We start from the raw sequence: 26,133 nt of genomic DNA, 5'->3' as shown, positions 1-26,133 counted from the left end.
ACTATTTTTTAAAGGAAAATTAGCTGCTAAAACATTTCTCTTTTCAGTGTTTTAAAAAATTGAAGATTGCACTCAGTGAAGTCTGTAAGCATTTGGCAGCAAAACTGCTCATGTTAAGAAGCAGTAGATGGCTCAGCAAGTGATAACCTGACAAGATCCATTTTTGTCTGGGTCACCAGTTCAGATCCAGTCCAGATGGATAACGACCAGTGGAGAGTGGAAGGCTCTCCCTGCAGGTGCGACACTTTAAATTTATTATTTATTTTGGAGATATTTTGGTTAGCATCAGTATTCCATTAAGAGTGTGCTGTTTAAATTTCCTTTACAGGAAGGGAGAGAAATGGAGAAGTTAATTTTTTTCCCTTTTCACAGCATCCCCAGAAGTAACTCTGGTGAATTTTCTGGATTTACTCTGGTATAAAAATCAGAGAAACTGAGAGAGATTCTGCATATGCAGTTCTTCAAAATGGCATTCCTTGGAACTCACCTCACAGTGCCACATAAATAATGACATATTGCAGTCTAGACACGATATTTATCAGAAATGTCCCAGGAAGGAATACCAAAATACGGCACCGGTGCTGACAGAAGAGCGGCCTGCAGTGCCTTGCAGGGAGTTCTCCTTCCACCCAAGGGCTCACGGCGGGGGGTCGGGGCTCTGCTGCTCGTGGTGCCACTGTGCCTATCTGTAATGCAATGCTGCATTTCCCTTCTGGAGGGGGAGAATGCCATTACATCTGGTAATGATGTTATTCTTATTGCGTTTGTGTGTTGTATGGACCTTGAAAATACATATCCAGCCATCTGATACGGCTTTTTTTCCCACTATACGCATTCACTTGCTCCTCAGCTCTGAGGCATATTGACTTAATTCTCTCTTTTCTAATGCTGTGTGTGGTTTAATCACATACTCAGGAAGAGGTGTAATTATTAAACCACAGGAAAGTTAATAATGGGTATTTGGTCTTCAGCGTAGCTAACTTTGGTGTCCAGAATTTGGCATGCCATTCAATGGGGAAAACAACTTGGGGCTGTAATCCTCAAACCACATATGGTTTTCCAGTGACTTATGCATCTTTTTTCCCCGCATCAGCTGGAAGCATAGCTTGCTGGTTGTTTTACAAACATGTTTTTACAATCCAACTGCATGGTGTTCACTGTGGGGCAGAAGATGGTACCCTCTGAAAACGATTCCCTGGAATTATCCCGTCTCCAATGTGGGGGATGGGTGTTTCTCCATATGCAAAGTAGATGCTACATAAAATTTGCATATTTGTGTAAACGTTGCCTGCAGTACTTGTCATTACACAAATGCATAATTCAGGGTGTTCGGTTAATTCTAAAGCTCCTAATATACTTTGCTTATTATGTATAAAATCCTTAGGAAATTGGCTAATAATCGCTCAATGTTTTCTTTACTGAAGGGACTTCCTGGTAGCCTTGCCAATGGCAAATGCTCATTTGTAGCTCTCTGTTTTTGAGTTCTACTTAATTACAGGTATGTTAAACTATTTAAAATTTTGTATTTGTGGAAATGAAAGGAACAGAATCCATTAAAATACAGTGTTTCTGATTTGGTCGGTGTTCTATTTAGCAAATGGTGTTCTGGAGTCAGCGCTCTGCTTCTTGTCTATGAGGTTCTTTAATAGTAATGGAAGTTTAGAAACAGGACCAGTTTAATCACCTTTGTTACTTACTGCATGAAGTTTGGAAAACCAAAGAAATAAGGTTTTACAATGGGATTATCTGAGGAGCTCCTGCATTGGTCTCATCACTGCTTGCATGTGTCTTTGCTCTATTGTCCGTTCTAACAAATAAATTGAATGCTGGAGAGAGACTTTATGTGCAGAAGATTAGGGAACAGTCAGAGTTTTCTTTGTGGGTGAAGGAGATTTGTGCAGGGGCTGTGCTTTGTTTATGACCTATGAAGCCCTGAGGTGAAGGGAAGGCGTATCAGTAACGGATGGACGGTTAGCTCGAGAGCAATGGTATGAAAGTGGGGAAAACACCCATGGAATAAGGTGCTATTTGGTATGAGTAAAGGCATCAGGACTGCAACGAGCAAACTTGGAACCCCCCCATCTGTTGAAAGAAATTGAGTAATTGCTGTGAAAATAGAGGCCTTACAATATTTTTAGGGTGAGATGGGCCTGGTGTACTTTCTGTTGCTTTGAATGGAATAAACTAGAATTAAATGAACAAGTTCTTCAGTTGTGTTCTGATAGTTCTACTTCTTCAGTGTTTGTGATGCTTCTACTATGACAGTGTGTGAAATTAACTCCTAATTAGAGCATTTAGGCTGAGCTTTATGTGGGACGGGACTGCTATTAGAAATTACAGAAACACTGAGGGGCTGGATCTGGGTTCATGCACAAACTTTACACCAGTAATGTTCTATTTCATTCACTGGAAAGATTTTCTGATTTCATAAATTTCAGTTCAAGAATGCCAGGATTCCTGTTTTAAAACAATCCTTACAGTGTTGCTTAGGATTTTCTGGCACTTTGTGCATCAGAGGGGACAGAAAGCCTTCCCACAATGAGGTGGAGACCCTGTGGAGGAGTGTGAAAGTCTCCCCTGCTCCGGCACTGCAGAACCAAGGTTTGGGACAGGAATTCATCCTTCCTCAGTCCGAACACCTCATCTGCTGCTCATCCTGGCAGCTCAGCAAGGACAGGGGTGGTGCCCTCAGCACTGACGATGTTTCTGCACCCTTCGTGTACAGGCAAATTGCACCAGTGATCCTCAAGGGAAGCATTTGTTTCCCACATCCTATTTGAGCTTCTCTGGGAGCCAAGAGGACCACGCTCCTGGGAAACTGTGTGCTGTCAGAGGGACGTGTCTATGTCACAATCTTACTTCAAGAAAATCAGATGATCTGAAAAATGAAATGTTTGTGGCTGATCTGAAAAATGAAATGTTTGTGGCACTGGAATTGTTTCCATGTTTTACGTGAGGTGAAATCCAGGAATGTGCTGTTTTCATACGTTTGGGGATCTCAAAATAAAAGAATGTCACTGTGGAGCAGGGAAACAGTGCTTCGGTTGGAAAGTTTGAAAGTTGTTTTTGAAGCAAGAGAGTATTTTTTTTCTTTTTTCTTTTTCTACCCCAACCCCCCCCCAACTCTATAAATAACTCCTGGCAGGCAGAAACAACCTTGATTGCATGAGATGAAGTAGAGCAACCAGCAGGCTCTACAGCAGAATAAATGGCACTGTGCCAAGAGCTTCATCAAATGAATAATAGCTTCCACTTGACAATCAGTAAAGTGCCTCTTCTCCTGTGGATTTAGTTTTAATGATGATTAGAGAGGATGGGCCCCTAAAATTTCTCTGGTAGAAATGACCTCCTATTAATTTCTGTTACTTGAAATGCTGAATTTCAAAGCTATTTTACAGCTGCAAAACCAAAGGCACTGACATAAAGGAACTATTATCTTTGTAATTGTAGCAACAAGTACTAAATTTGTCATTGATTAGCAGAGACTTTTTTAACTTTATGATCCTTCTGCTGGCTCTGTCCCTTATATAATGTTCTGTGATTTCCAGATTGCCGCATTTAACAAGTAAAATGTTTGTTAGAGTGTGAAAGTCTATCCTGTGGACTAGAACCCCTTTCTGTACCACTGCCTATTTCTAATTTAATTCCTCACGTTTGGTTCTGATCGCTGTGGATAGCAAAGTACGTGTTTCGGTGTGTGTGGTACAGAAGAGCCTTTCCCAGCTGCGTGCATTGCGGGCAGCTCGGGTGCTCTGTCAGCTGATGCCTCTGGGGCGGCCAGAGCACAGAAATCCTTCTTGCTGCCGTTCTTCTGAGCAAAGGGTCTTCCCAGCTCAGCTGAGTAAAGAAACGTGGGGATTTTAATGACAAAGGAGTTTAATTGCCGTGAAAACATGGGCGTGCAAACGCATCCACTTATCCCATACCTCATTTCTTTGGTGTGGTGTTTTGCTAGCTTGATTTATAAAAGCAAGGTAGTAGAAAGAAAGTTTGGAGAACGCTCGTGGAGCCTCTTTGAGAGGGGGAGTTACAAGAGCGGCTGATTATGTCTCGCCTCTTGATTAAAATACAGAGGCAAATTGCAGCCTGTCTGAGCTTCTGTCCTTGGGCTGCCACTGCTGGTGCGCAGGGATAACGCACGCTTCATGGTGTTCAACAACACAGTGTAACTTTACGAAGATATAAAACACGTCGTACAGTCACCCCAGGGCTGGAAACATCCCGAAGGAACCTGTTTCACTGCCAGCAAGGAGCCAAAAGTGCCCCGGTTCCATGCGAGTGTCTGCACTGGAGGGGAGAGCTGCCCTGCCCTGCCCTGCACGCCTGTATGGGGGAGGAGAGGAGCCGAGCGCTGAGGGCAGCGGGCTGGGGTCCTCGAATGGGGCTGGGCATCATGGGTGAGCTGAGGGGTGGGGTGACAGGTCTCCCACCTGAGTCTGAACTGTGCAAAGCAGGAGGCTTTGATGGCTGCTGATGGTACCTAGAAGGAGCAAACGCAGTGAGTCACCTGGGCAGGAGGAGGCACTTCGGTCATGCTGGTCAGAGTAGTTGAAGGAAATGTGCTAAAAGCAACAGGGGCAGAGAGATGGAGCAGAGTGAGGTGTTGTAAGCGTTTGCTAAAGATATCTTAAAATATTTTGTTTTGAATTTGTTTTGCTTTCTTTCTTTCTTTCTTTTCTTTTCTTTTTTTTTTCTTTCTTTTTTTTTTTTTTTTGTATTCATATAGTGAAAAACAACAATAACAAAAAACCCAACAACAAAAATTTGATTTGAACCACAGATTGGAATTTTTCATTTAGAATATTGAAACTAGATGGTCTCACAGTTTGTCATAACTGACCTTTTCCCTCCACACAGAAAAACCAGTGTTGATGAATCAGCATATTTATTAAATAAACATTTCTCTAAATGTCTTGGCAGGCAGTGTAAGTAAACATAGCAGAGCAGGCAAGCAGAGATGGTCATTTGTTCCTGGAACTGGTCATTCTGTATGCGTATGGTGGGACTTGGGATTTTCTTCCATTTTGTCATGATTGAAAATTGTTTTGCAAATCTCTTCTGTAGATATTTATTTTGGCTGCCTTTGTGTATTGCATGCTGTTGTGGTTTTGCCAAGTCAACAGAAAAACTCAAACTAGAATTTTGGATTAAGAGCTTTGCATTTGCAAGTTTGGATGTTGGGCAGCTTGTGAACCTTGCCCAGTGTTTGCACTGAACTGCTGTGGCTGTGGTAACTGCTGCTGTGAAGTCGCCTGGCATTTGTGTAGGAAGGGAACTGCAGAGGTGCCACATGAGACAGAGCAAGGAACCACAAGGTGTGGGGGCTCAGGTCTCCCTGGGAGCTGTGAGCCACCTGAACCTGGTAGCAAAGGGCTGTGCTGGTGCTGTGGGAGCTGGGGGTGGGGCTGTGCCTGGTTCATCTTGCTGAGGGTGATGTGGGGCTTGCACAGAGCAGGACATGATGCATGTGTTTGTTGTGAGGATGCTACAGTCTTTCATCTGTTAAAGACTGGTCTTAGCTTTTGGTTCCCTGTTCCAGGCACTTCTGCATGCAGATTTACTTTGCTGTCTGCAGCACCAGGATGTAACGTGGAGATGCTCAGAATAGTGGTGGCTGTGTTTGCAGTGATGGGATGTGGTCACACAACACATCATCCAGGCAGCAACTCTGCTCACTGGTCTGTGGGGTTACCTTACCTCTGCCCTGTCTTTGCAGTGGCATCACAGTCTGTTTTTTCTTTTACAGCTGCTGGGGTCTGTACTGTACTCTAACACGCTCATGTTTTTATGGTTACTGGCAGAAGTTTGCTTTCATTTAGCATGGAGTGCCCTATCACTTAATCTCAAGTTCTCTTGTAGATGATATGTTATCAGTTAACAACATAAAAATTACGTTTCTAACCCTTCAGTCATTACTCCAGGAAATTTTCACTGAAGCTCTTATCAAAGTTTGGAGAATACAATGGAGTATCCAGTGCTGGCAACACTGAATGTCTTTCACGAGATATCCCACCACTTCAAAACTCATTTCCTGCTTGCAGTTTGTGGGAGTTTTTCACTACCTTGGACACTGCTGTGTGGTAACCATTAGTAAATGCTTCTTTCACTGCAGCTGTGTGTGACTGACACAACGCTAAGCGGTGCCAAGGTAGTCACGTAACCTCAGTCTGCTGCCGAAGAGCTGAGAAGGTGAGCAGATGCAAAGAAGTGCTGACAAAATCACATGAATGTGGTGGTGGGGATTTGTTTCTCAAGCTGCAGAGGCTCTGTAACATACAGTGTAGATCTGCAAAGCTCACGCGTAGATGAGACAGCAGCAAGAAGCCTGCTTTTGCAGAGTTCCTCCTACAGATAAATGTTCTTTGCATACTGCTGCATCTTCAAAAAAAAAAAAAAATAATAATAAAAAAAAAAATCCATCCCTGTGCCTAGAAATTCATGGCCCTTTTGTCCTTTCTTTTTGCACCTTCCTTCATCACAGAATAACTTTCCATCTTTTCAGCTGGAGCTCCAGTGTAAGTGCTGACACACTCAGGACGTGCTTGGTAAGGTTGGTGTTGGTCTTCCGTATGGAGTCAAGTATGTCTAGGCTATGCAAAGATGCAAGCACTGCTTGTGGAGCTGTGAAAACCCAACGAGGCTGTAGGGAATACCTATCAGTGGTGCTGCCAGCATTCTGAGTTAAATTTGACCCAAATGTATCGAAATTTGAGTTTGCTTTCAGTTGCTGAGTATGGCTTTAACTCAAGACAAGAGATGACACCAGGTTATGTGGCTTTAAACCACACGAGTGTGATTTCCCTTGTGATTGTTTTTTTTTTCCTGTTTAAGTTCAGTTGAATAAGGTAATCAAAGCACTCCATAGGAATGACAAACTTTTCAAGTATTTTATCCCAGCAGAGAGGTTCTGATAATTTGTGACAGTCCGGAACACAAAAAGTGGTCGAAAGTACTAATTGTAAGTATTAGGAGTCAAAATTACCTTTAGAAACCAGTCCCTTGAAAAATGCTTGTGATTTCACCTTGCAGAAATCAACCAGGCTTATTTGGAAAGCTTTGTCACAAACGTGGGTGTATTTTGTATTTTCTTCAATTTTGGAGATGGTTCATAATTTTCCACAAGAAGCCTACCCTACCTCTGTGTTCTTAGGGTTTTTTTTTTGTGATGATAAAAAATTATGATTATCAAAAGTCCTTCACTCTTCCAGTTTGCATTCCAGTTTGCTACCTTAAAGAAAAAGAAGCAGTCAATTAGTTCAACAAATTGTAAAGTTACGAAGACCAAGAATCTTCCTTCCATAACAATCTCCTAACAGTTTCTTCAGCTGGAGCTCAGAAGTTTTGTACTGCTGCAAGTTGTGAGCTGCTGCTCGTGTTGCAAAGTAGAAATATGGTCTTGAAATTCCTTCTTTTCAGATAATTTTCATGTTATGGGACAGGTTCTTCTCAAACAGGTGGTCAGAGTCCTATTTTATCAACTGGAGGTCAGGCTATGGAAACTTCAGGAAATCTGAATGCAACTGTAATCATATCACTACTTTATTGTGTTGGATTTAACATATGAAATCTTTGTGAATAGAAATTCAGCTAAGTAGAACTAAAGGCAAAAATGAAGAATGGAAGGCCAGATCTTTAGATGCTGTTAATTAGCTTATTTCATTGACTCTGGTGCAGAGTTTGAGCCGAGGGAAGTGAACTCAATGATCCTTATGAGTCCCTTCCAACTGAGGATAGTCTGTCATTTAATGAACTCTAGGCTATCTGCAACCCATGCTGCCTATGTCTGCCAGTGAATTAGCATTCTCTTAACTGAAGTGAAAGCCAAGTATGCTTTGTTTTGGCATAATGTTCATATATCACTGTTCCAGAAACATTTAAGATGTGTACTGTATCTGTGGAGTTAGTACAGTGTCCTTCCTCTGCATGGCTGAAGCTGAACTGTCCACCCTTATTGCTGAATAGGTGGCAAAGCTTTGGCTGCATTGAATAAGTGGCAGTGAAATCTGCAGCAAAATTTACTTCAACAGGCTTTTATTGCTAATGTAAAAGCTTTTTGTATTTTACTTTCACATTGTGCAAACAAGACTGCTTATGAATCCTGATTTTATTTTCCAACGTAGTGTTCCTGATAAAAGTACACTAAAAAAGCTTAGACCTCAGTGAGGATGAAGTTTAATCCTTGTTGTTCACGTATGATTACCTCCTGCCATGAGACAGTTGGCTAAAATAGCCTAATAGTTTCTTGGAGTCAGTATGCATTTGTCTTGAACTTGTAAGCTCTGAAGCTGAAAGTGGGATGTAGCCATGCTTATTCCAATATTCCCGAGGAGCCCTGCATAACAAATGAACGTATTTGGAACTCTGCATTGTTAATGTGGGAGTAATAGAAGATATTCATTCCAAAATATACTATGGAAACTTGCATCCCTTGCTCTTTTTGTGGTAATCAATGTAACTGTATTTCTCCAGTATTATGATACTGATCTTCCAAAGTGTGAAAGCTGTGCACGGTGCAGCTCAGTGACTCACCCAAAAGAGAACAGTGTGCAACTGTCTTTTTTTTTAATATGCATTTTTTCAGGAAATTTAAACCCCAGAACAGCCGTGTAGAGGCAATCTAGTGCTTGTCAGTGAACAAAGCCTTTCGTGGGGAATGTATCTGCAACAGTGTATGGGGAAGGGCTGGAGGTTTCCTCACCATCAGTGTCGGTGAGGAGCGTGCTAAGCCCTGCCTCACTGCTGGTGTGAGGAATTAAGTCAGGGACTCCATATCTTTGTCCATGACTTGGCTCAACATCTTGCAGCAAAGAGAGCACTGAGCAGTAAGAAAACCCTGCTCACAATAGAAGGCTGCCAACACTTGAAAACCTGCCAAAATCGAGGCTAATTAGGTGCAAATTAATTAGATGGCAGAGGTGCATTTGAGGGAGAGAAGGCATGTCAAGGACCCCCACCATTATCAGAGCTGTAACGAGCTAAGTTCTGCCTGTGTGATGAGCCAGTGCTCTGTGCAAGGCTGCTGCAAGACTTAGCTGTCACTGTGGCCTTGTCTTAGGGCTGCCTGGGTGGCTGTGAAGTCCTCTGCCCTTGGCTCAGTCACGTACAAGTTTTGGTAGCAGCAAGTAAGTTTCTTTTTGCTACAGATAAAGCTGAGTGTCCCACTCATCAAACACGTCTTCTTTCACTCCTGGTGTTTCCCTTAGCCTCTCCCTGTGTGCTCCTATGCCCTTGTTAGGCAAGTTTCTTGCTGAGTAAAAACTATAGAAAAATGTAGAAAAAACATAGAAAAAACAATTTTTATTATTATTTTTTTTTTTGCAACCCCAGTGTTCAAGCAGTGTGTAGTCCTTGTCCCAGGGTATTTCTGAGCTCTCCTCCAGGCTGCCTGGGCCACTGGAATCTGTGCCAAACAAAGCATTGGTGTTATGCCCACGATGCCACTGATGAAGGACTGAGGGGTGGGTTTTATCCCCTCTGTACCCTGGAGGTGGTGCCCAGCCGTGGCCCTGCAGGATGGGGAAGAGTTGCTGCTGGAGCTCTGGATGGCAGTGCAGAACCTGCAGCACGTGTCCTCCCCTGCCAGGCGGCCAGGCACTGCGTATAGCCTGTGCAAGGGAGGGAGGGGTGGCAACATGACGATTCTCAGATCACTCAAGTCAGTCTCCTTGCTTTGGCAGTGATTCACAGAATGGCCAGGGTTGGAAGGGACCTCAAGGATCATGAATCTCCAATCCCCTGCCACGTGCACCAACCTCCCCATTTAATGCTAGACCAGACTGCCCAGGGCCCCATCCAACCTGGCCTTGAACACCTCCAGGGACGGGGCATCCACAGCCTCTCTGGGCAGCTGTTCCAGCACCTCACCACTCTCTCTGTAAAGAACTTCCCCCTGACGTCCAACCTAAATCTCCCCTCCCTCAACTTCAAACCATTTCCCCTCATCCTGATTCTTAAGCCAGGGCATATGCTTCCCTCTTGCTTCAGTGAGACTTAAGTATATGAGTAAGGCTAGGCATCTGCCTATGCCACTGAGAATAGATATAACAGCTTGTCAAAGGGTGAGCAAATTAAAAGGATGGCTGGCATGGCAACAGCTAAAAAAAAAAAATCCCTCAGTGCAAACAAACTGGTGTGCCAGGAGGGGCAGAATGCTTCCTCCCAACGTGTTTGTCTAGTGGGGGGCTTCAGGTGTGCTCAGCCAGCTTGCTCCATGCTGGCTGAATGGTTAGCGAGTTTCACAAGGAAGTTTATTGGAGTGCCTTTTTTTTTTTTTTTTGGTCACTTTTGCTCATCCCAATATTACACTTGTTATGTCTGTGTGTACAGAGTTTGGCTTTCACTCGGGATTTTTTTTTTTTTGTAGTATTATTCCCAAATTTAAAGTTAATCCCATGTGTTTGATCACAACTTTGTCTCTAGTAGTAGAAAGATCCCATGTAACTCCAGCAGGTTCTTAAAAAGATCACTGTATGTCCTTCTAAATCAAAAAGTGTGCATTTTTAAAGTAGTTTTAATGGATAATTTCAACAAAATTGTATTACTGAAGGTGTTGATTTTGATGGAAGACTATAACCCAGAAAACTCAGAACTTTAGCAAGCCATTGTCTGAACGCAACTTCATTAGAATCTTAAGAACCAGAGTTAGATAAAGAAACCTCTTTAATGTACTTTGCATGCTCAAAAAGAATCATTTATCAGTTTCACTTAAAGAGAAATTTTAAAGATGGTGGGTGGGGAGCCAAGTTTTCTTTAAATACTGAGCCTCTGAGTTAGCATTATTGTCTTGGCTGTGTTCCTCTCCGAATGATATGATGCAGTCTCCAGATAGTCTTAGAAAAGAAATTGCTCTCCTGTGAGTGAGTCTGAACAGAGCCAAGAAAAGGAGGAAATTCCCATGAAGACACCGTGTTACTCTTGCTCAAGGGTACCTTACTTTTTCAGGAGTACAGTCAAAAAAAACATGTACTTGTGTATAAATCAGTAGAATGGGTTGAGCAGACATCTTTAAGCATCACGTGCCAGATCTCCAGAATCTCCTTAGTCTGAGACAGAAAAGGCTGACAAGATGTGCTGAGTCCTGTAACTCATCTCTGCAGGGCTCAGGTGTGCATAGCTCCTTTTAAGGACAGATTTTGTAATGTGTGAGTACTAGACATCTAACCACACAAAGTCAGTTTCTTTCCTACTGCTAATTCTGCTGCTCTTCATAGTCCTATAGCAAAACTAAGCTTTTATGTTCGCACTGCCAAATAGATACATGTATAAAAATCTGTAACAGATGTGATAACTAATAAAATACCTCTATTTTGATGTTTAAAGTAGCAAGTATGCAATGTTCTGTGTTGGTATGTAGGCAGCTATTCGATAGATAGGGTTGCGGAGTTTATAGCCCAATTTCTGGGCTTTAGATCCAGTAGAAATGATTTGTGGTGATTGCAGGTGACTACTTTTGTTCAGCTGTTCATGCTAACTTTTAACAGTGAAAGGCAAGCAGGGACCTGGCAGCCAAGAATTTTGAGTAAATTGAATTTTATGGAGAATGCCATGACTAACACTGCTATCGTGACCTTGCTGTTTATTGGGATGGCTTTGCAATACTACAGTGTTTCGAAAAAATCATTTCCATATGAGCACTGGTGTGAGATTTCACTTTCTGAACATATCCTCCTCAGTTTGTCAGGACATTCACCGCTGTGGAGCTAGGAGGAGTAGGAGCCTATCTGTTTTCAATTGATTGTCAGAGTACTCACATACTTAGGCTGTGTGGTTCAGAATTGATTTATTTTGTGGATGTGAAGTTGCAGTTATAACATTTTATTGAACAGTCATCATTGGTAAAGAGAAAGTTCAGGCACACAGCGAGGAGATTAAATACCTCTGAACCCAGGGGCTTTGGTCTGAGTGGTGAAACAGAGAGCTGTCTTCTGTTATCTGAGAGAGAGGGGCCTGGGATGCTCCACTGTCAACCTGCTACGAGAACTTGGTTTCATAGTGAGTGCTGTGGCGTGGGTGATAATCAGTCTTCTGGACTATTCTGACTATGGGCAAAATTCCTCTTTGCTTTCCTTGCACAGTCTTTCCTTAGGAGAAGCTGTTTTTCAGCTAGGATAGAGCCAAGCTGTGTGTCAGAGTAATCTGAGCTGATGCACTGATGGTTACAGCTAAGGGGTAGTTTTAATCACTTCTGTGCCTCTGCTTTCTGCTGGTTCTTGCTGGACTGCACATGCCTTTGAACACAGATTAGATGTGGAAAATGTGTTTGGAGAACAAGCTGAAAACTCTGGACATCAACATTCGACTTCCCACCCTGACGTGGTGTCCTTTGTGCCCCAGGTAAATCATTCAGACCCCACTGTGCCTCGATTAACGTTCTGCAAAGTGGCGTGCAGTGTTACCTCTTAAGGGTTTTAGAGGGAAGGATATAAGAAATACAGTGAGCTGCACAGCCTCTATGGCAGTGTGAAGTACTGCCCGAGCCTTGGGATCACAGCTGCACCTCTGCCACCAGGTGCTGGGCTCTTTGCTTTGGCTAATAGTGATGGGAGCTCACAGAGGGTGGAGGAAAGGTTCAGGTTAACAACTGTGTTTTTCTCAATCTCATGTTTATCTCTTATCTTCATTCTGTCTCCCAGTCTGACTAAGTCATCCAGGAATGGGTTGAAAGAGCTGTTTTGTAATTATAAAGGGAAGATATGGCTGAGTTTTCTTTAAACTGTTGCAGAACATGAAGCATGGGGCATGTGAGATAAGAAATGCATGTCAGCTTCCAAGAAGAGCTGAGTAATCATCTCAGTGATACTGCCAGCACCTTGCTTCCTTTTGATACAGCTATAAGGTTACTGGAGGATTGTTCACATCACTGCGACTGCTGGGACTCTGGGATTTTGATGACAGTTCCTTTCACTGTTTGTTTATTTCTCTTCCATTTCTTTGGGAGAATGCACATTTTTTTTAGTTTGTTCGAAGGAGTTCTCCTCATGTTTTTTCCTCCAGCTCTCTCTCAAAGAAACAAAACTGGAAAGAGCAGAGTCTTGACAGTATTTTGGCTGAGACCTTTGGCAGGTATTGAGTGAAAATATGGTGTGAAAAGTGTAAGCTCACCCTATTTACGTCCTCTTTGAACAGCTGGTAATACTGGATTGCACTGTTAGGTTTGTTACCTTTGAGTATCAGTCACTCTTTGCAGCTCAAAGAATGCCATTTACCATTGTCTGACTGCCAGGTCTTTCCAGGTTAGATTTATCTGTGAATGCACAGATAACTACCATTATGTTTTTTCAGAAATGTCTGTAACTCCTGCTGGTATTTTCTGGGACAGGTAGCAGAAGCCTCAGGCCATTCCCTGCTTCATATCAGTTTCAGCAAGTGTTTTGTGCTGCCACATGTTGTAGGGACCAAACACCTATAGGGGGATGAAACCACCCCCTCTTCTCCGGGTGGCCATGGGCTCCCCCATCTGGTGCCCACCCCAGCCACTGTCACAGTGCCCTGTGGCTCAGACTGGCACGCAGCTTTTCATCTTCTCTCCCCTGTACTCCCTGGGGCTGAGGAGATGATGTTCCCCCAATCCATTCCCCACCAGGATCCCCTTTTGGCACCCAGTTTTTCAGGGCAGGACCATGGCCACATTGCCTGCTCTTTCTGAGCCTGCTGGTGATGTCCCTTGAAGAAGTGTGCACCAGGCAAGCTGGTGTGTACCTGGATCTAGCTGTCCTGTAGGCTGGCAGCAGGAGGGACTGTATGACCACTCAGTGCAGACAGATGTGGAGCTTACCTCATGACAGTATCTCTTCTGCAACGCCCTCTGACACAGCCACCCTTTCTTGTGTCCTCTCCTTTGAGTTCACTTGTATAACTCCTTTGGGGCAGGCTACAGCCCTGTCTGAGCCTGGCCTTCTCACATCAGCTTCCAAAAAGGAAACCTTCCCAGAGCCGGAGGTGAAATCCATGCATTTCCGTGCTTTACCACCTCCTGACTTTTCCTCCCCTTCCATCTTCAATAACTTCTCTTTTCTAAGTCTGTAACAAGTGTCTAAATTATTTGTTCCCTGTGAGGGGTTCAGTGAAATGTAAACTCAGTCTCTCACTGTCACCTTCTTGAGACTTTTGTGACCTGTACAGTCTGGATGGCAGTTGCTGTGGGTAATGATTACTTCTCGCTTGCAAGCAGGACAGAGCCAAGACTGCAGCCAACCCTTTATAAGCGGTTCTTTCAGGGTATTGCATCTCCCTGGACACGTCTTACATTTCTCTCCAAGGTAGCATCATTTCAATGGAGAAATAAATCTGCTTCTGTTCTCTCTATTCTCTCTCTCTGAGAGGAAGCACTGCTTGTGCCTGTCATCTCCATCTCGCTTCTGATCTTCTTTGTGCATTTCTCATTTAATTTCTGCTATCTTCCATCATCCTCATTGACAGTAATAATAATAATGCCAAATAATAATGATGATAGTAAGACCACCAGTGCTTTCTGGCAGTTGTAGGAAGAATGGGGCATATCTGATAGTCAAATTTCACTAAAAATTCTCTCCCTATATAGAATAATAATAATAATAAAATAAGTTGGCTTTAGATTCAGCTTTTTGAGCAAGAAACTATTTTCAATTTCTTGTAATTCTGATTTTTTTAACGCACCTATATTCTTTTATGAACTTGTGAAAAATATATGTAAATATATTTTACATATAATACATATACATTAAAATATATAAATTATATATATGTTATATATATATATATAAATGTATATAATTTTTTTCCCCCATCCTTACGACTTCAGTTCTGCTGTTTAATGCTGTGAGGGACTGGCTTTCCACCTGCATGTTGCAGACCCTGGTGGTGCTGCTAGTGGAGGGCCAGAGGAGGAGGCCTGAGTTGGCAGAGGATGGGCGTTTTGCTATTCTGATTTCACTGCAACCCAGAGGAACTGTGAGGCTTTTTGTTGTTCTGTTTGCTCCCTTACCGGGCAGCGGGGGACAGAGGTACATTCACCTCAGGTGTGAGACAGGTAAAAACTCACTGTACCATTTCACCAATGTGATCCTTGATTGGAGCTTCCTTCATTCAGGATGCTGAAGTGCGAGTGCATTGGTCTTCAGGCTGTGATGGAAGTCCCGTTCCATTTGAACAATACTGAATAGTAGAACTTTTGGCAGTGTTTTGATTAGCACCGAAGGTCCCAGTTTCTGCTGGTTCCTGCGGTGTGACACCGAATGACACAGACAGCTGGCATGAAGGCAGAGGCCCTGATGGAAGGGCTCTCCCTGTGCTGCCGCTGTTCAGTGCAGAAGAGCTCTGCCTTCTGGAGTCACAGTCCTGTGCTGCTGCCTGGCCGCTGGTACCCTTGACATCAGTTCTACACCTGCTGAGATCTCACTTTTTGTTTAAAGCTGGCAGCATTCTCAGTGTTTGCTGGGGCTTGCACCTCAGAATTGCAATGTCAGCAGCCTCAGCTGCTTTACCTCTGTGGAAGGAATTGTAGTTAACAGAACCTAAATAGCACTTTGCTTCTGTTTTTGTCCGTATCTCCCCTGTGATGCCTTTCTTGACAATTAATCCAACTTGGTCGTTCCATGTTTCCTTTGAGCCCATTTCTGAAGTCGCTGTGGATGTAGATGTATGAACTGGGGATGCTCGCGCAACTTCTTTGCCCTTTAATTAAAACCAAACGATGCAGTCTGCAAGGCAAATAACAATATTCACCAATCTATTTGTCTTTCTTTTCAACAATTTGTTTATGTTGGAACTAAGCATTTGAAGTTTGCAGCCGAGGTCCCTTTGCTCTGCTGTGGCAGAACTGACTGCCATGTTTAGGTGACACGCTGTCGTTTTTTTTTTTTTACTCAGCTTTGGGCATGCATTTTAGACCTCTATATTCTCCTTTGATTTATCTTTATCATTTGCCTTCTGATTTTCTTTATTTTAATGTTTCCACCTTTCTACTTACTGATCATGGCAAAGATGCACGCTAGAGAGTTTGACAGCTCACACTCAGTACGAATATAGATATATATTTAAAAAATGGAGAATAAAATAGGCTTTACTGTGTGTCCTGAAGACAAGAAAGCAGGTTTCCCATCAGTCAGCTATAGAAGATAACTCCAGAGTTGGGGGCCTAAAAGCTCTATCTTCTTTTCTGGGATAGTTAGATTCAAAGGCAATGAACAATGAGATGATATGGATTTCCCTGAACCTCTCAATGCCTGCACTGTACCAGACCTCAATTAGCTTAAAACTGAGCAAAGAAGTGTTCAGGGGAAATAGTCCGCTATTCATCTACGTGCTTGGAGAAGCTGTACTCTTTTAAATGAAATTCAATGGATGATAACCTTAGCTGAGAGATATATATATAAAGATGGATAAGAACAGACTGCCTGAAATTTTTACCCTGAGGTTTTTTTATTGGTTCCAGCTCTAAAATAGTGCAAGCCATTTATATACATGGCTGAATGTCTTGATATGAAGTAGCCATACATCCTATTCCTAAACAACTCTGCATGAAAAAGGTTTTAGTCAACTCTGCAAAGAGCTGAAGAACTCAGCAATGATATGTTGCAGACCCTTCAAAATTATCTAAAGTGGAAAAATAGGGTCAATGCAACAGTAAATCACATTCAAGATGAATGAGCCGGAAAAGTAAAATTGAAATTATTGAATGAGATTTTATTACTATCTGCTGTGAGTGCTGTGGGATTAAAGAATTGGGCCAGATTTCCTGTGGTATGCTAGTATAATCACTATGATTTTATCACAGCTATGTCAATTTAGTGCAAAGGAAAATGTGACCCTATAAATGTTTGTGATGAGAGGTTAGCAGCTCAGAGAAAACAAGCAAATTGTGTAGCTTTCTATGGCACGGAGCTGATGAAGTCAGCAATTAATGCCAGTATGTTGCTCCACGGGCAGCGTCTGTGGATAGAGATGCCAGAGAGCAGCAGGCAATGGTGAGATGGCACAGAGTGATGTCTACACCCTTGCCAACCAGGAGGTGGGGAGTAAGGTGCAAGCCTGGGTTGAGATCAGGGCCAGAGAAGATTGGTGCATGTATGTCCAACCCCAGCACACCTGCAGCCACAGGACAGCCTGGCACCCTGCTGGGAGACTGGCTGATTCAGATTTGCGCTGCAGAGCTGTGGGACCGGGGGCAGGTCTGGCAGCTCTATGGCTCTTGCACCTGGCTCTCTACACAACATCTCCCAGCAATGGCAAAAGCTAGCCTTAGCCAGCAAACACTGACCATGTCAGCTGAGCTCCTGTGGGGGAGATGTGATGCACTCACAGAACCACGGAGATGGTGAGATTGGGAAGTGCAGCTGCAGCTTGTTGGCCTCACAGCTGCTCCAGGCCACCGACAGCAGGGCCTTGCCCAGCTGACTTTGAGCATCTTGGAGGATGGGGGTCCCCGAGCTCTTTGACACCTAGGCTAGTGCTTGATGACACTCGAGTGGGGAAAAAAAGAATAAAAAAAAAGAAAAGAAGAAAGTTAATTATTTTGTTTAAATAGAATATCCAGTGCTTTAGGTTTTTTTGCTGCATCTTGTCCTCTCCCTAGGCAGCACTGAATATAGCCTGCCCTCCTTTTCTTCTTCTAGTTTCCTTACCAGTTATTCAAACACTAAGGATCCCCCTGCTGCCTTCTCTCTTTGATACTAAACATCCCTGGTTCACTCGACCACTCGCCCTGTGGAAGGTGCTCACCTTGTGGCTCTGCATCGGTTTTGTTCCGATACATTCACAGCTTTCTGTATGGGGAGCCCAGGACTGGAAATAGCTCTCCAGATATATCCCACCAGTGCTGAGTAGAGAAGAGGGATAATTTCCTATTGGCAAAACCCTTCCTGTTGGCACTAAGGGTGCTTTTGGACTTCTTTGTTGTGAGGGTGTGTTGTTGTACAGAGAGAGGCACCAGAGTTGCTACACACTGGGGAGAGCTCCAGGGGAAAGGGAATTGGCTCTCAGTCCATTGAAGGGGCACTGGGCAGTGCAGGGGCAGCCCTGTGTCTGTCCCTGTGCTACTCCTGTATGCTGCCCAGCACAGCATGTAAGAGTTGCCTTATAGCCAGGCTCACGATGCAACGATGTGTTTGTTTATTTTTTCCTTTGGGCAGTGCCTAGAAGGTAGAGCTTGCAGTACCTTGCTTGCAGTTATGTTGGGCTAGCTCCAGGAAATCGTATTAGCAATATATTGTTTGTTAAAGAAAGCTTGCGCTCTGTTCCAATGGCAAAATTACATGTATGAGTCATTCTGCCAGAAATAGTGCAATGAGCCTTTGGTAGTTTGGGATCTATGTCAGAAATAAAGCTTGGACAGAGAGCAGAGTTTTTTTGGCTTCAGGTAGGCAAAGTGAACCCCTGGTGGAGAAAAAAAAAAAAAAAACAGTTGCAATTTCAAGTGGAAAATGTGGGCTGAGGGAAGAACGTACAAAGAGTGCCAAGAAACGGAGTCACTCTTCTGGCATAGAACAGAAGGAAGCCTATCCAGTTGGTGGTGGGGAACCCAGGAGCAATGGGGCTCTCACAGGCTGGCAAACATGCTGTTCTTCACTCTGGTCAGTTAATTTCAAGTAGGCTTCGAGAGGTGCAGTCATTAAGGAATCATTTAATATTAATATATTCCTTGAACTACAAATGCTGGTGCTTCTAGCAAGTATGCTATTTAATGGAAGCATAAACACCAGGCAAGAAAGGAAACTGCTCTTCATAGCTTGGGAAAGCATATACACAGATAAATGCAATGAACAGTTTCATCCAGTTGTTAGTGTTGAGAACCAGTCTTGAATAAAGAAATGCCTTTGGTTTGGGCTAAGCAAAATGTCACCATAGCACTAATAATGCAGGCAGGCAGGCAGGCTTCCTCCTGCAGTCCAGGTTCATTGATTTCAACACGGTGAAATAGAAATTCATATTTCTTACAGTATTTTGTATCTCTCTCCATTTATTTTTTTTTAATCATTTCCAACTTTTAGTAGCTTCTAAAAGCTGGTGAAGAATTAAGGCTGTAAGTAGCCAACCTTTATCGTAGTGTTAAGTGTCAGGGGCATTAGAGCAGTTTAATGTATTTATGGGGGGAATTGGATGTCAGATATTGTTCAGCACAGCTTCGGGCTGAGCTCTGCAATCCACAGATGTTTATCCTGAGAAAGGGATGGAAAATCTCAAATTTTGAGCACTTTGTTTTAGGGTTCTCTTCAGTTTCTCAGCTTCAACTATTGCAGATGTCCTCTCACAAACGCTGTCTAAAATTCTTCCACTCACATTTTTATTGACAAATTTAGGTTTTGAAATGTATCGATAATCTCTCTGGAGTTCCTTTGTGAAGGACTAGAAATAAATTACCCTAGGTCAAGTTCTGTTTATGCAGTGGGTTGTTCCTGCAGAATTACCTTCTTGACTTAATAGCTTCCTTTTGGATGACATTTCTCCAAGAGAGAAGACAAATTGTCTGAGGTCAGCCTGCAGATCAGCTCAGAGTGTAGGAGGAAATTGCAGCTGATCAGCTAAATGCAGGGCTGTGCCCGCAGTGCAGGCAGCACGCCGCTGCCCCGCAGCACGCAGCGTGGGAGCGCTGCCCTGCCCTGCCATGCGCTGCTTTCAGCTGTCTTTTTTCCCTCCTCCTCCCTACGCTTTGTCCTGCTCAGACCTTCCTCGAGCCTGACAGAGCTAACCTGGTGACAGCGAATTAGATTAGATCAGCAGAGCTGTCCTTCCAGCACAACGCTGAGACGTTCAGTGCTCCACAATCTCCTTGTATTAACCCAGCAATCAGCTGGCCACGTCCAAAGCTGTCAGCTATCTCTGCAGACATTGCACAGTTGAATTTTCCCTGCGCCTTCCCTCTCTTTGCCTCCTGCAGCCTTCTTTGTAAGTAAATACAAGGTGCTGGGCGCTGAAAGCTTGCAGCCCAGTCTGCTCTTGCAGCTGCACAGCGGCTGTGCTCTGGGATTTGTTTCCTGCTGGGGGCTCAGGACTGGTGGATAAGATTCAAGGAGTGCTGCCGGTCCCACAGTTCTGCTTTTGGTGAACTTGATGCTGCTTCACAAATGTGTACGTGGGTTTCTTGCTCTGAAAGTAATGCCTTCTATTTATTTCCACGAAAGCCACAGCAGATACAATCAGCACAGTAACACTGTTGGATAGAGCCAATTCTCAGCTACAAAACACTGTTTTTCAACACAGTCTCCACCATGAAATGTGCATTTTCTCTAGTGACAAACAAGAGCCTGCATGCCACGCTCTTTAACATCTGCACCAAAGGAGTTGATGTCACTGTTGCCACTGCCAACTCTCTGTGCTCAACATCCACTCTTTGGTGTCCATTGACTGTCAGCACACATCAATGAATGTCAGTGGGTTCCAACTGTTTCTGCATGAAGGAATTCAGTGGCACACCTTTGCTTCAGATGCCGTTTGGTCAGACTGCCCCTCTGCTGCTATCTATCTGTTGTGCAGCAACAGAACGTAACAGGATGTTGGCATGAAGGTTCAACCTCTGCTACTGTACTGCCAGCATCCATCTCTGATGTTGAGGGCCATTGTAACAACATAGGAGGCATTACTTTCAGGGCAGCCCTGGTACATAACGAGTAAATACAATTGATTGAGAGTACATTTGCTGAAGCTGATGGCTTTTAGTAGTATGAAATTCATTGTGAGAGAGCAGCCAGATCTGCAGGCACTGACTGGAGTGGCACCAAACCTGTGCATTTTGAAGCCGTGCTTAAAGAACCAAGCTGAAACTTGGCTCTATGTCTTTATCGTTGCACACTGTGCCTGCTGGGGCAGGACCTGGCCTGTTTCTCCCTGCACTGCTTCTTAGTTATGGCTATGGCTCTATTTTAACGTGCATCTCCCAAGCACAGCCAGTCCTTATTTGAGATGCTGGAGTTACCTTTTCCCTTTGTGAATTCTTCTGTTTATTCTGTGCTCTACAGGAGAAGAAAAATAAAAGTCTCCCTTTAATTAAGCTCTTTACCCTTTGAAGTTGTTTTGGATTTTTTTTTTCCATTGATGATGTAATTTATGTAAATAATCATCTATCTATGAAAGGAGCGCGTCTGTCAAAAGCTAAAATAAAAAACATCCGTCATTTTGAAGTGATTAACATTCTCCAGATGTTTAAATCATCGGATTTCAGGAGTTTCCCTTTGTTGTGATAATGATATAGTATCCAGAACAAGAATGTTTACTTTTTTGCATGGGTCAAACGCAGATTTTTCACAATCCCATTAAAGCATGCTGTCTGTTGTAACCGAATGTGCAGGTGAAAGAATATGCAGTTATTATTATTCCCCTTAATTGTAAACCGCTGCTGGTAATTGTACTGTAAAACTGAAACAAAAGGAGCAGACTTGAAGGGACCACCCCTGCCCACTGATGTAATGGAGGTCGGTTTGCACAGAGATGTTATCTGCTCTGCCACCCTGCAGTGCTGCCCTGCTGCTGGGGCTGGCCGTGGGCTTTGGGCGCAGTGCAGATGCAGCTGATAACACAGTGACAGCTCCGAGCTCTCGCCATCGCATGCACTCAGCTTGGGACTTCAGGGAGGAAATAAGGCGTGCATTCCTCTGTAACATGAGGGAGCTTGTGGCTGATCAAGGGAGCCTTGCCCAGGCTCTGCCTGTGGTGGTAACTGGAGCTAAAGGGCCCTGCTGGAAGCTAGGGGGGTTCTACTCGAGGAAAATGGCCTCACGTGTATGAAATGAATCGTTTCCCTTCTACAACCCCTGCACGGCACATCCTGCGATGCTCAGGACTATCTGACAGCAGGAGAAACGTGTGGATCCCGATGTCCCGATGTCGCTGGCCAGGCAGAGCTCTCTGAGCACTCCTGGACGAAGCTCCGAGCAGCTGAGCCGCCCCTCTCAGTGCTGCTGGTAGCTGAAGCTCTCCTGAGATGCACCTTCTTTTAAAAGTACCTAGAACAATTATAGAGGATGGTACCAGATGAGTAACCGCAGCTTCTTCCAACACCTCACTTGAGCTGCAGTGTCAACCAAATGATTGCTCAAAATTTAACGTTTTCCACTTCTTCACTTTTCAGTACAATGTGCCACGTTTTGGGATGTGAGGTGAGCAATGTAACCGTGCCCTGCTCTGCCCTGCTGCCTTCCACACACGGCTTGCTGCAGCACTGCTGTCCTCTCAGCTGCTTCAAACTGACTTTTTAAGAACAGCAACACAGACCTGTCAGAGTGATTTTCCCTTCCACCCAGAGCTCACATCTCTCTAAAACTGCACTCACATGAGGTCCGCGAGGGGGAAGCTCAGCCTTGTGCCAATCCCCAGTGCATGCTATAGAACATGTGCCTCTTCCCAGCCATTATCTCATCCCCCCTCGGTGGCCTTTGCACCACTGGAAAAAAGAAGGTAAGTGAAAGTTACATTCTGAGGAAGAGGAAAACCTTTATGACACATGATTGGGTCTAATTTTTTTTTTTTTCCCTCCATTTTCTTTTTCTATCTGGCTTTTCAGACCTGAACTTGCCTCTGGCAATAAGAAAGAGAAACCTCACTTCAGCACATCTTTCAAAGGTCTAAGTTACCTGAAGTAAGGTTTCTGCAACATGTGGCCTTTGCAGGGTCAGATACTTGTCAGTGTACTTCCTTGGCATGGCCAAACTTACTCATTAATGACTTTAAGAGTTACTTGCAGATGAAACGGATTTGCTCTGCAGCCAAAGGGAACAGCAAGCCAGGCCAGCTGGGAGGTAAGTGAGCAGCCAGGGCTCCCAGTGCTCACACCACAGCCACCTGGGGCTGTGAGCTGGGGGTTTCTTCCTCACCAGGCCTCTGCTTCTGGATCACAGTTGCTTTGTTTTTGGGATGCTAAACTTGCATCTTTAGTTAGCTTAGATGGTAGAGATGGACAAAGGGCAGTTTTTCTAGGTTGTGTTCTGCTTTATTTTGTATCTTTTTTTTTCTCTATTTCTATGGCCCCGATCGTAATGGATGCATTAGCACAGCTGATAAGACTGCAATGGATAGAGCTCAGTGTCGATTTCCCAAGCCTTACCATAGTGAAGAATGGGCTCCAGCCTCCCTGGATGCTCTGCAGCAGCTCCTCACCCCGCTGTCTGTGTGGGATGAAGCTCTCCGCCCTGGGGCTGGCACACAGGCACAGGCCCTCAGATGTGGGCATGCAGTAGAGTAGGTGTCTTAGCATTAGCTGGGATGGATTTGATTTCTTGAGAGTGCCTGGTATGATGCTATATTTTTGGTTCTAGGAGAAAAGCAGAGTTGATAACACATTGGTATTTGTTGTTCCAACCCTCATGACGAACCCAGCAGCTGCTCCGAGCCCTGCAATGGTCTTGCAGTTGCTCTAGCCTCTTGGACAAACCCTGTGGTTGCTCTGACCCTTCCAAAGAGCCCTGCAGGTGTCACAACCCTCACAACCAGCCCTGTAATCACTCCAGTCCCCACGACAAGCCCTGCAGTTCAACCAGAGAACCAACTGGTGCCAGTGTCTTTTGCTTCTATAAGCAAGATAAAAAATTTGTTCTGCTTCCCTTGTCCTCTCCCAGCACCCACCTCAGCTGTACATCTCTGGAGCAAAGCTGAGAGCGGCCAGGAAGCACAATGAGCCACTGAAATGGATGCCTTCTGGAGAGAGAAAAAAAAAAAGGAGGTATAAATGCAGTTCTTGGCCAGATACTGGCTTTCAAGTGAACAAAACTCTACAGCACCTGGATGGACAGCTGTTCCACCCATGTGTTTATATTTCACATCTGTCATAAGAACCTGTCACTTCTCCATTTCTCACAGAATCACAGAACGGCCAGGGTTGGAAGGGACCTTGAGGATCAGGAATCTCCAACCCCCCCACATAACTGCTGGTTTGTTATGTGCCATGGAGTCCAGCTGATGCCCCAGTTAGCTTCAGCTGTCTTCGTTCAACTTCATACTTTGAATTAAAATTCACACATCACACATATATATATATATAGATATATATTTTAAAAGAAAGAATGAGTTGGAAGAGAAAGGAAAGGCGTGGAAGGGGAAAAGGCAAACACAAACTGCTACTCCCTTAAAAATATCACTGCTTGATGGAGGCTAAAAGGTGGCAGCTGTGCCAAAGTAGTGGACCCTAAATAGCTGTGCAAAAAAGAGCAGGGAAAGCTCTGATTGCTGCAAGTACAGTAGTGAATGTGTGCTCTCAGCCTCAAATCAAGCAAGCTTAAAAAAAAAAAAAAAAGAAAAAAAAAAAGACCCAATCAAGGCAATAATGGCCTCCACTTCACAATCAGAGAAGTGCTTCTACTTCAGAAATCCTGCCATTTATGGCTGATTGCTAACCCTGGCCTCATTTCTAATCTAAAGGGTGAGCAATAATTTGGAAAAGGAATTATAACAACTTCCCAACCATTTGGTAAATCGTTATTATTTTGAAGGGGTGTTGGGAAGCTGTTGCTGTTTGTCAGGTTTTTTTTCCCACTGCCGCTCTACCATTTCCACCACAGCGATTCTCACTGATGTCACACCAGAAGGAGAGTAATGTGCAATGGGAATACATAAGAAAGAAAAGCCGGGAGCGGTGTCAGATCCCAGGGCTGCGGGGAGGGAACATTAAGGGAAGGGGAAGGCTCCCTCCCGTGGTCCTGCAGTGCTGCCCTGCATGGGGCCATCACTCTTATATGTGTTTTCTAGGAAAAATCCAGAGTCGGAGGGTTGAGCTCATGCATCTCCCAGCACTGAAGCCCGGGAGTGCCCGGCTGCCCCAGGCCAGAGCACAGGATCGCGTCCGATGCCTTCTGTTCTAAGGGTCAAAGCTCTGAAAAACAGATGTTACAGAACAGAAAGACGGGGATTTGTGTGTGGTGTCACCTGCATCGGTTTGTGCTGATGAAATCATGGTAGTGTTTTGGTAATAACAGGCATTTGTGAACAAAACACCACTTATTTTAGTGAGTTGAGGGCAAAATGGAATGTCAGCATCTCTCCGGATGATGCTCTGCGAACTGATGTGAGATGTTTTGTGACAAGGACAATTGCTATTTCTTGAAGGATGGCAAAATTTCATTCAGTGGCTCAGGAGATAAACACAGGCACGGTCTGACTGCGGCTCCGTGCCCCAGGTCCCTGGCTGTGCATTGAGGCATCTGACACCGTTGTTATCTGTCTGTATTTTACATGATTTGAAGAGAAACCGATTTGAAAATTTCCAATGACCCGGTGAAATCTGAGCTACTTATTGCAGGACAGAAATACACAGCTCCAATCAAAATAACAACTTGGAATGTGTTTTATTAAATAGAGTTCATTTAATATTACCCTGGAGTGCTGTGGATTTGAAAGCGCATTCTTGAATATGAACATTCATATCTTAGGCAATAAGAATGAGAGGAAAATGGCCGTTTGTGATATTGAGCCTTCCGGAGCACATTCTGATCCCCTGCAGAACCAACCACGGCATTCCCCAGGCGTTTCCCCAGCGTGGTGTGTCCTCGGGTCCTTTGTCATTCTGCGTGAAGGAGGTGCGGGGAAAACACACAGATCCTGAACGGCACTCTGCTCATTCTGCTGCCCCTGCTTTCCCTTCACTGCTCTACGTCTGCAGTATTTGAAGCGAGTGTACCTGCAGCGAGAAAACAGCCGCGTTCAGCCTCAGTGGAGCTGAGGTCTAAAAGAATAAAAAAAAGAAAAAAAAAAGATTATAGATTATATACTTAAACTCCACGAGCATTTCGCTTGTAAATATTCCTTGATTTTCGTCAGCAGTGTTATGCAAATATATTTAAGTCAGCAGATGATAGAGGAGCATTGCTGTCAGCGCACACCGATGCAGAACTGCTCGGGGACAGCAGACCTTGGCGCAGAGCTGCGCCGTTTGCCCCTCGCTGAGCCCCGCGTGGCAGCAGCGCGTTTCAGGGACTCGCAGCGCCGGCATGCGCAGCACAAAGCTCAGGAAACGGCTTTTCTGAGATGGTGGTGAGGTAAAAAATACTCCGACATGGAGCGAAAGGGCGGCCCGCCACTGAAACGGCATTGAAATATCGCATCCTTTGTTTTTCATTGGAAACCCTAAGTGAAAATGTAGTAACGTTTATTTGCTTTGAGACCTTACAGCCTCTGTAAGTTGAAAGGCACTTCTTTCCCCCGGCCGGTAGCGCGGTGCGCCGGGCTGCGATCCGG

At 44.3% G+C, this 26,133-nt stretch overlaps 1 protein-coding gene across 4 annotated transcripts in view; it reads left to right on the top strand.

Moving 5' to 3' along the window:
- LOC149916929 (uncharacterized) overlaps window positions 1-22,843 on the top strand; it is an 80,739-nt gene extending 57,896 nt beyond the window's left edge. For 3 of the 4 annotated variants that reach the window (XR_016469403.1, XR_016469402.1, XR_016469404.1), the window contains 2 exons: window positions 22,040-22,365; window positions 22,472-22,843. Coding sequence is in view for 1 of the 4 variants with exons in the window: in XM_090146869.1 (XP_090002995.1) it covers window positions 22,040-22,067; window positions 22,212-22,296 (113 nt within the window). In the remaining 3 variants the exon portion in view is untranslated. Of the gene's footprint in view, window positions 1-22,039; window positions 22,391-22,471 lie in introns of those variants that run through there. The other variant, XM_090146869.1, reaches the window with a different exon arrangement.
- Window positions 22,844-26,133: the final 3,290 nt, after the last annotated feature.

Source organism: Phasianus colchicus, chromosome 9 (assembly GCF_987193195.1).
Source record: "Phasianus colchicus chromosome 9, bPhaCol1.hap1.1, whole genome shotgun sequence".
Classification (NCBI taxonomy): Eukaryota; Metazoa; Chordata; class Aves; order Galliformes; family Phasianidae; genus Phasianus; species Phasianus colchicus.
This window is presented reverse-complemented; position numbering and strand designations above follow the sequence as displayed.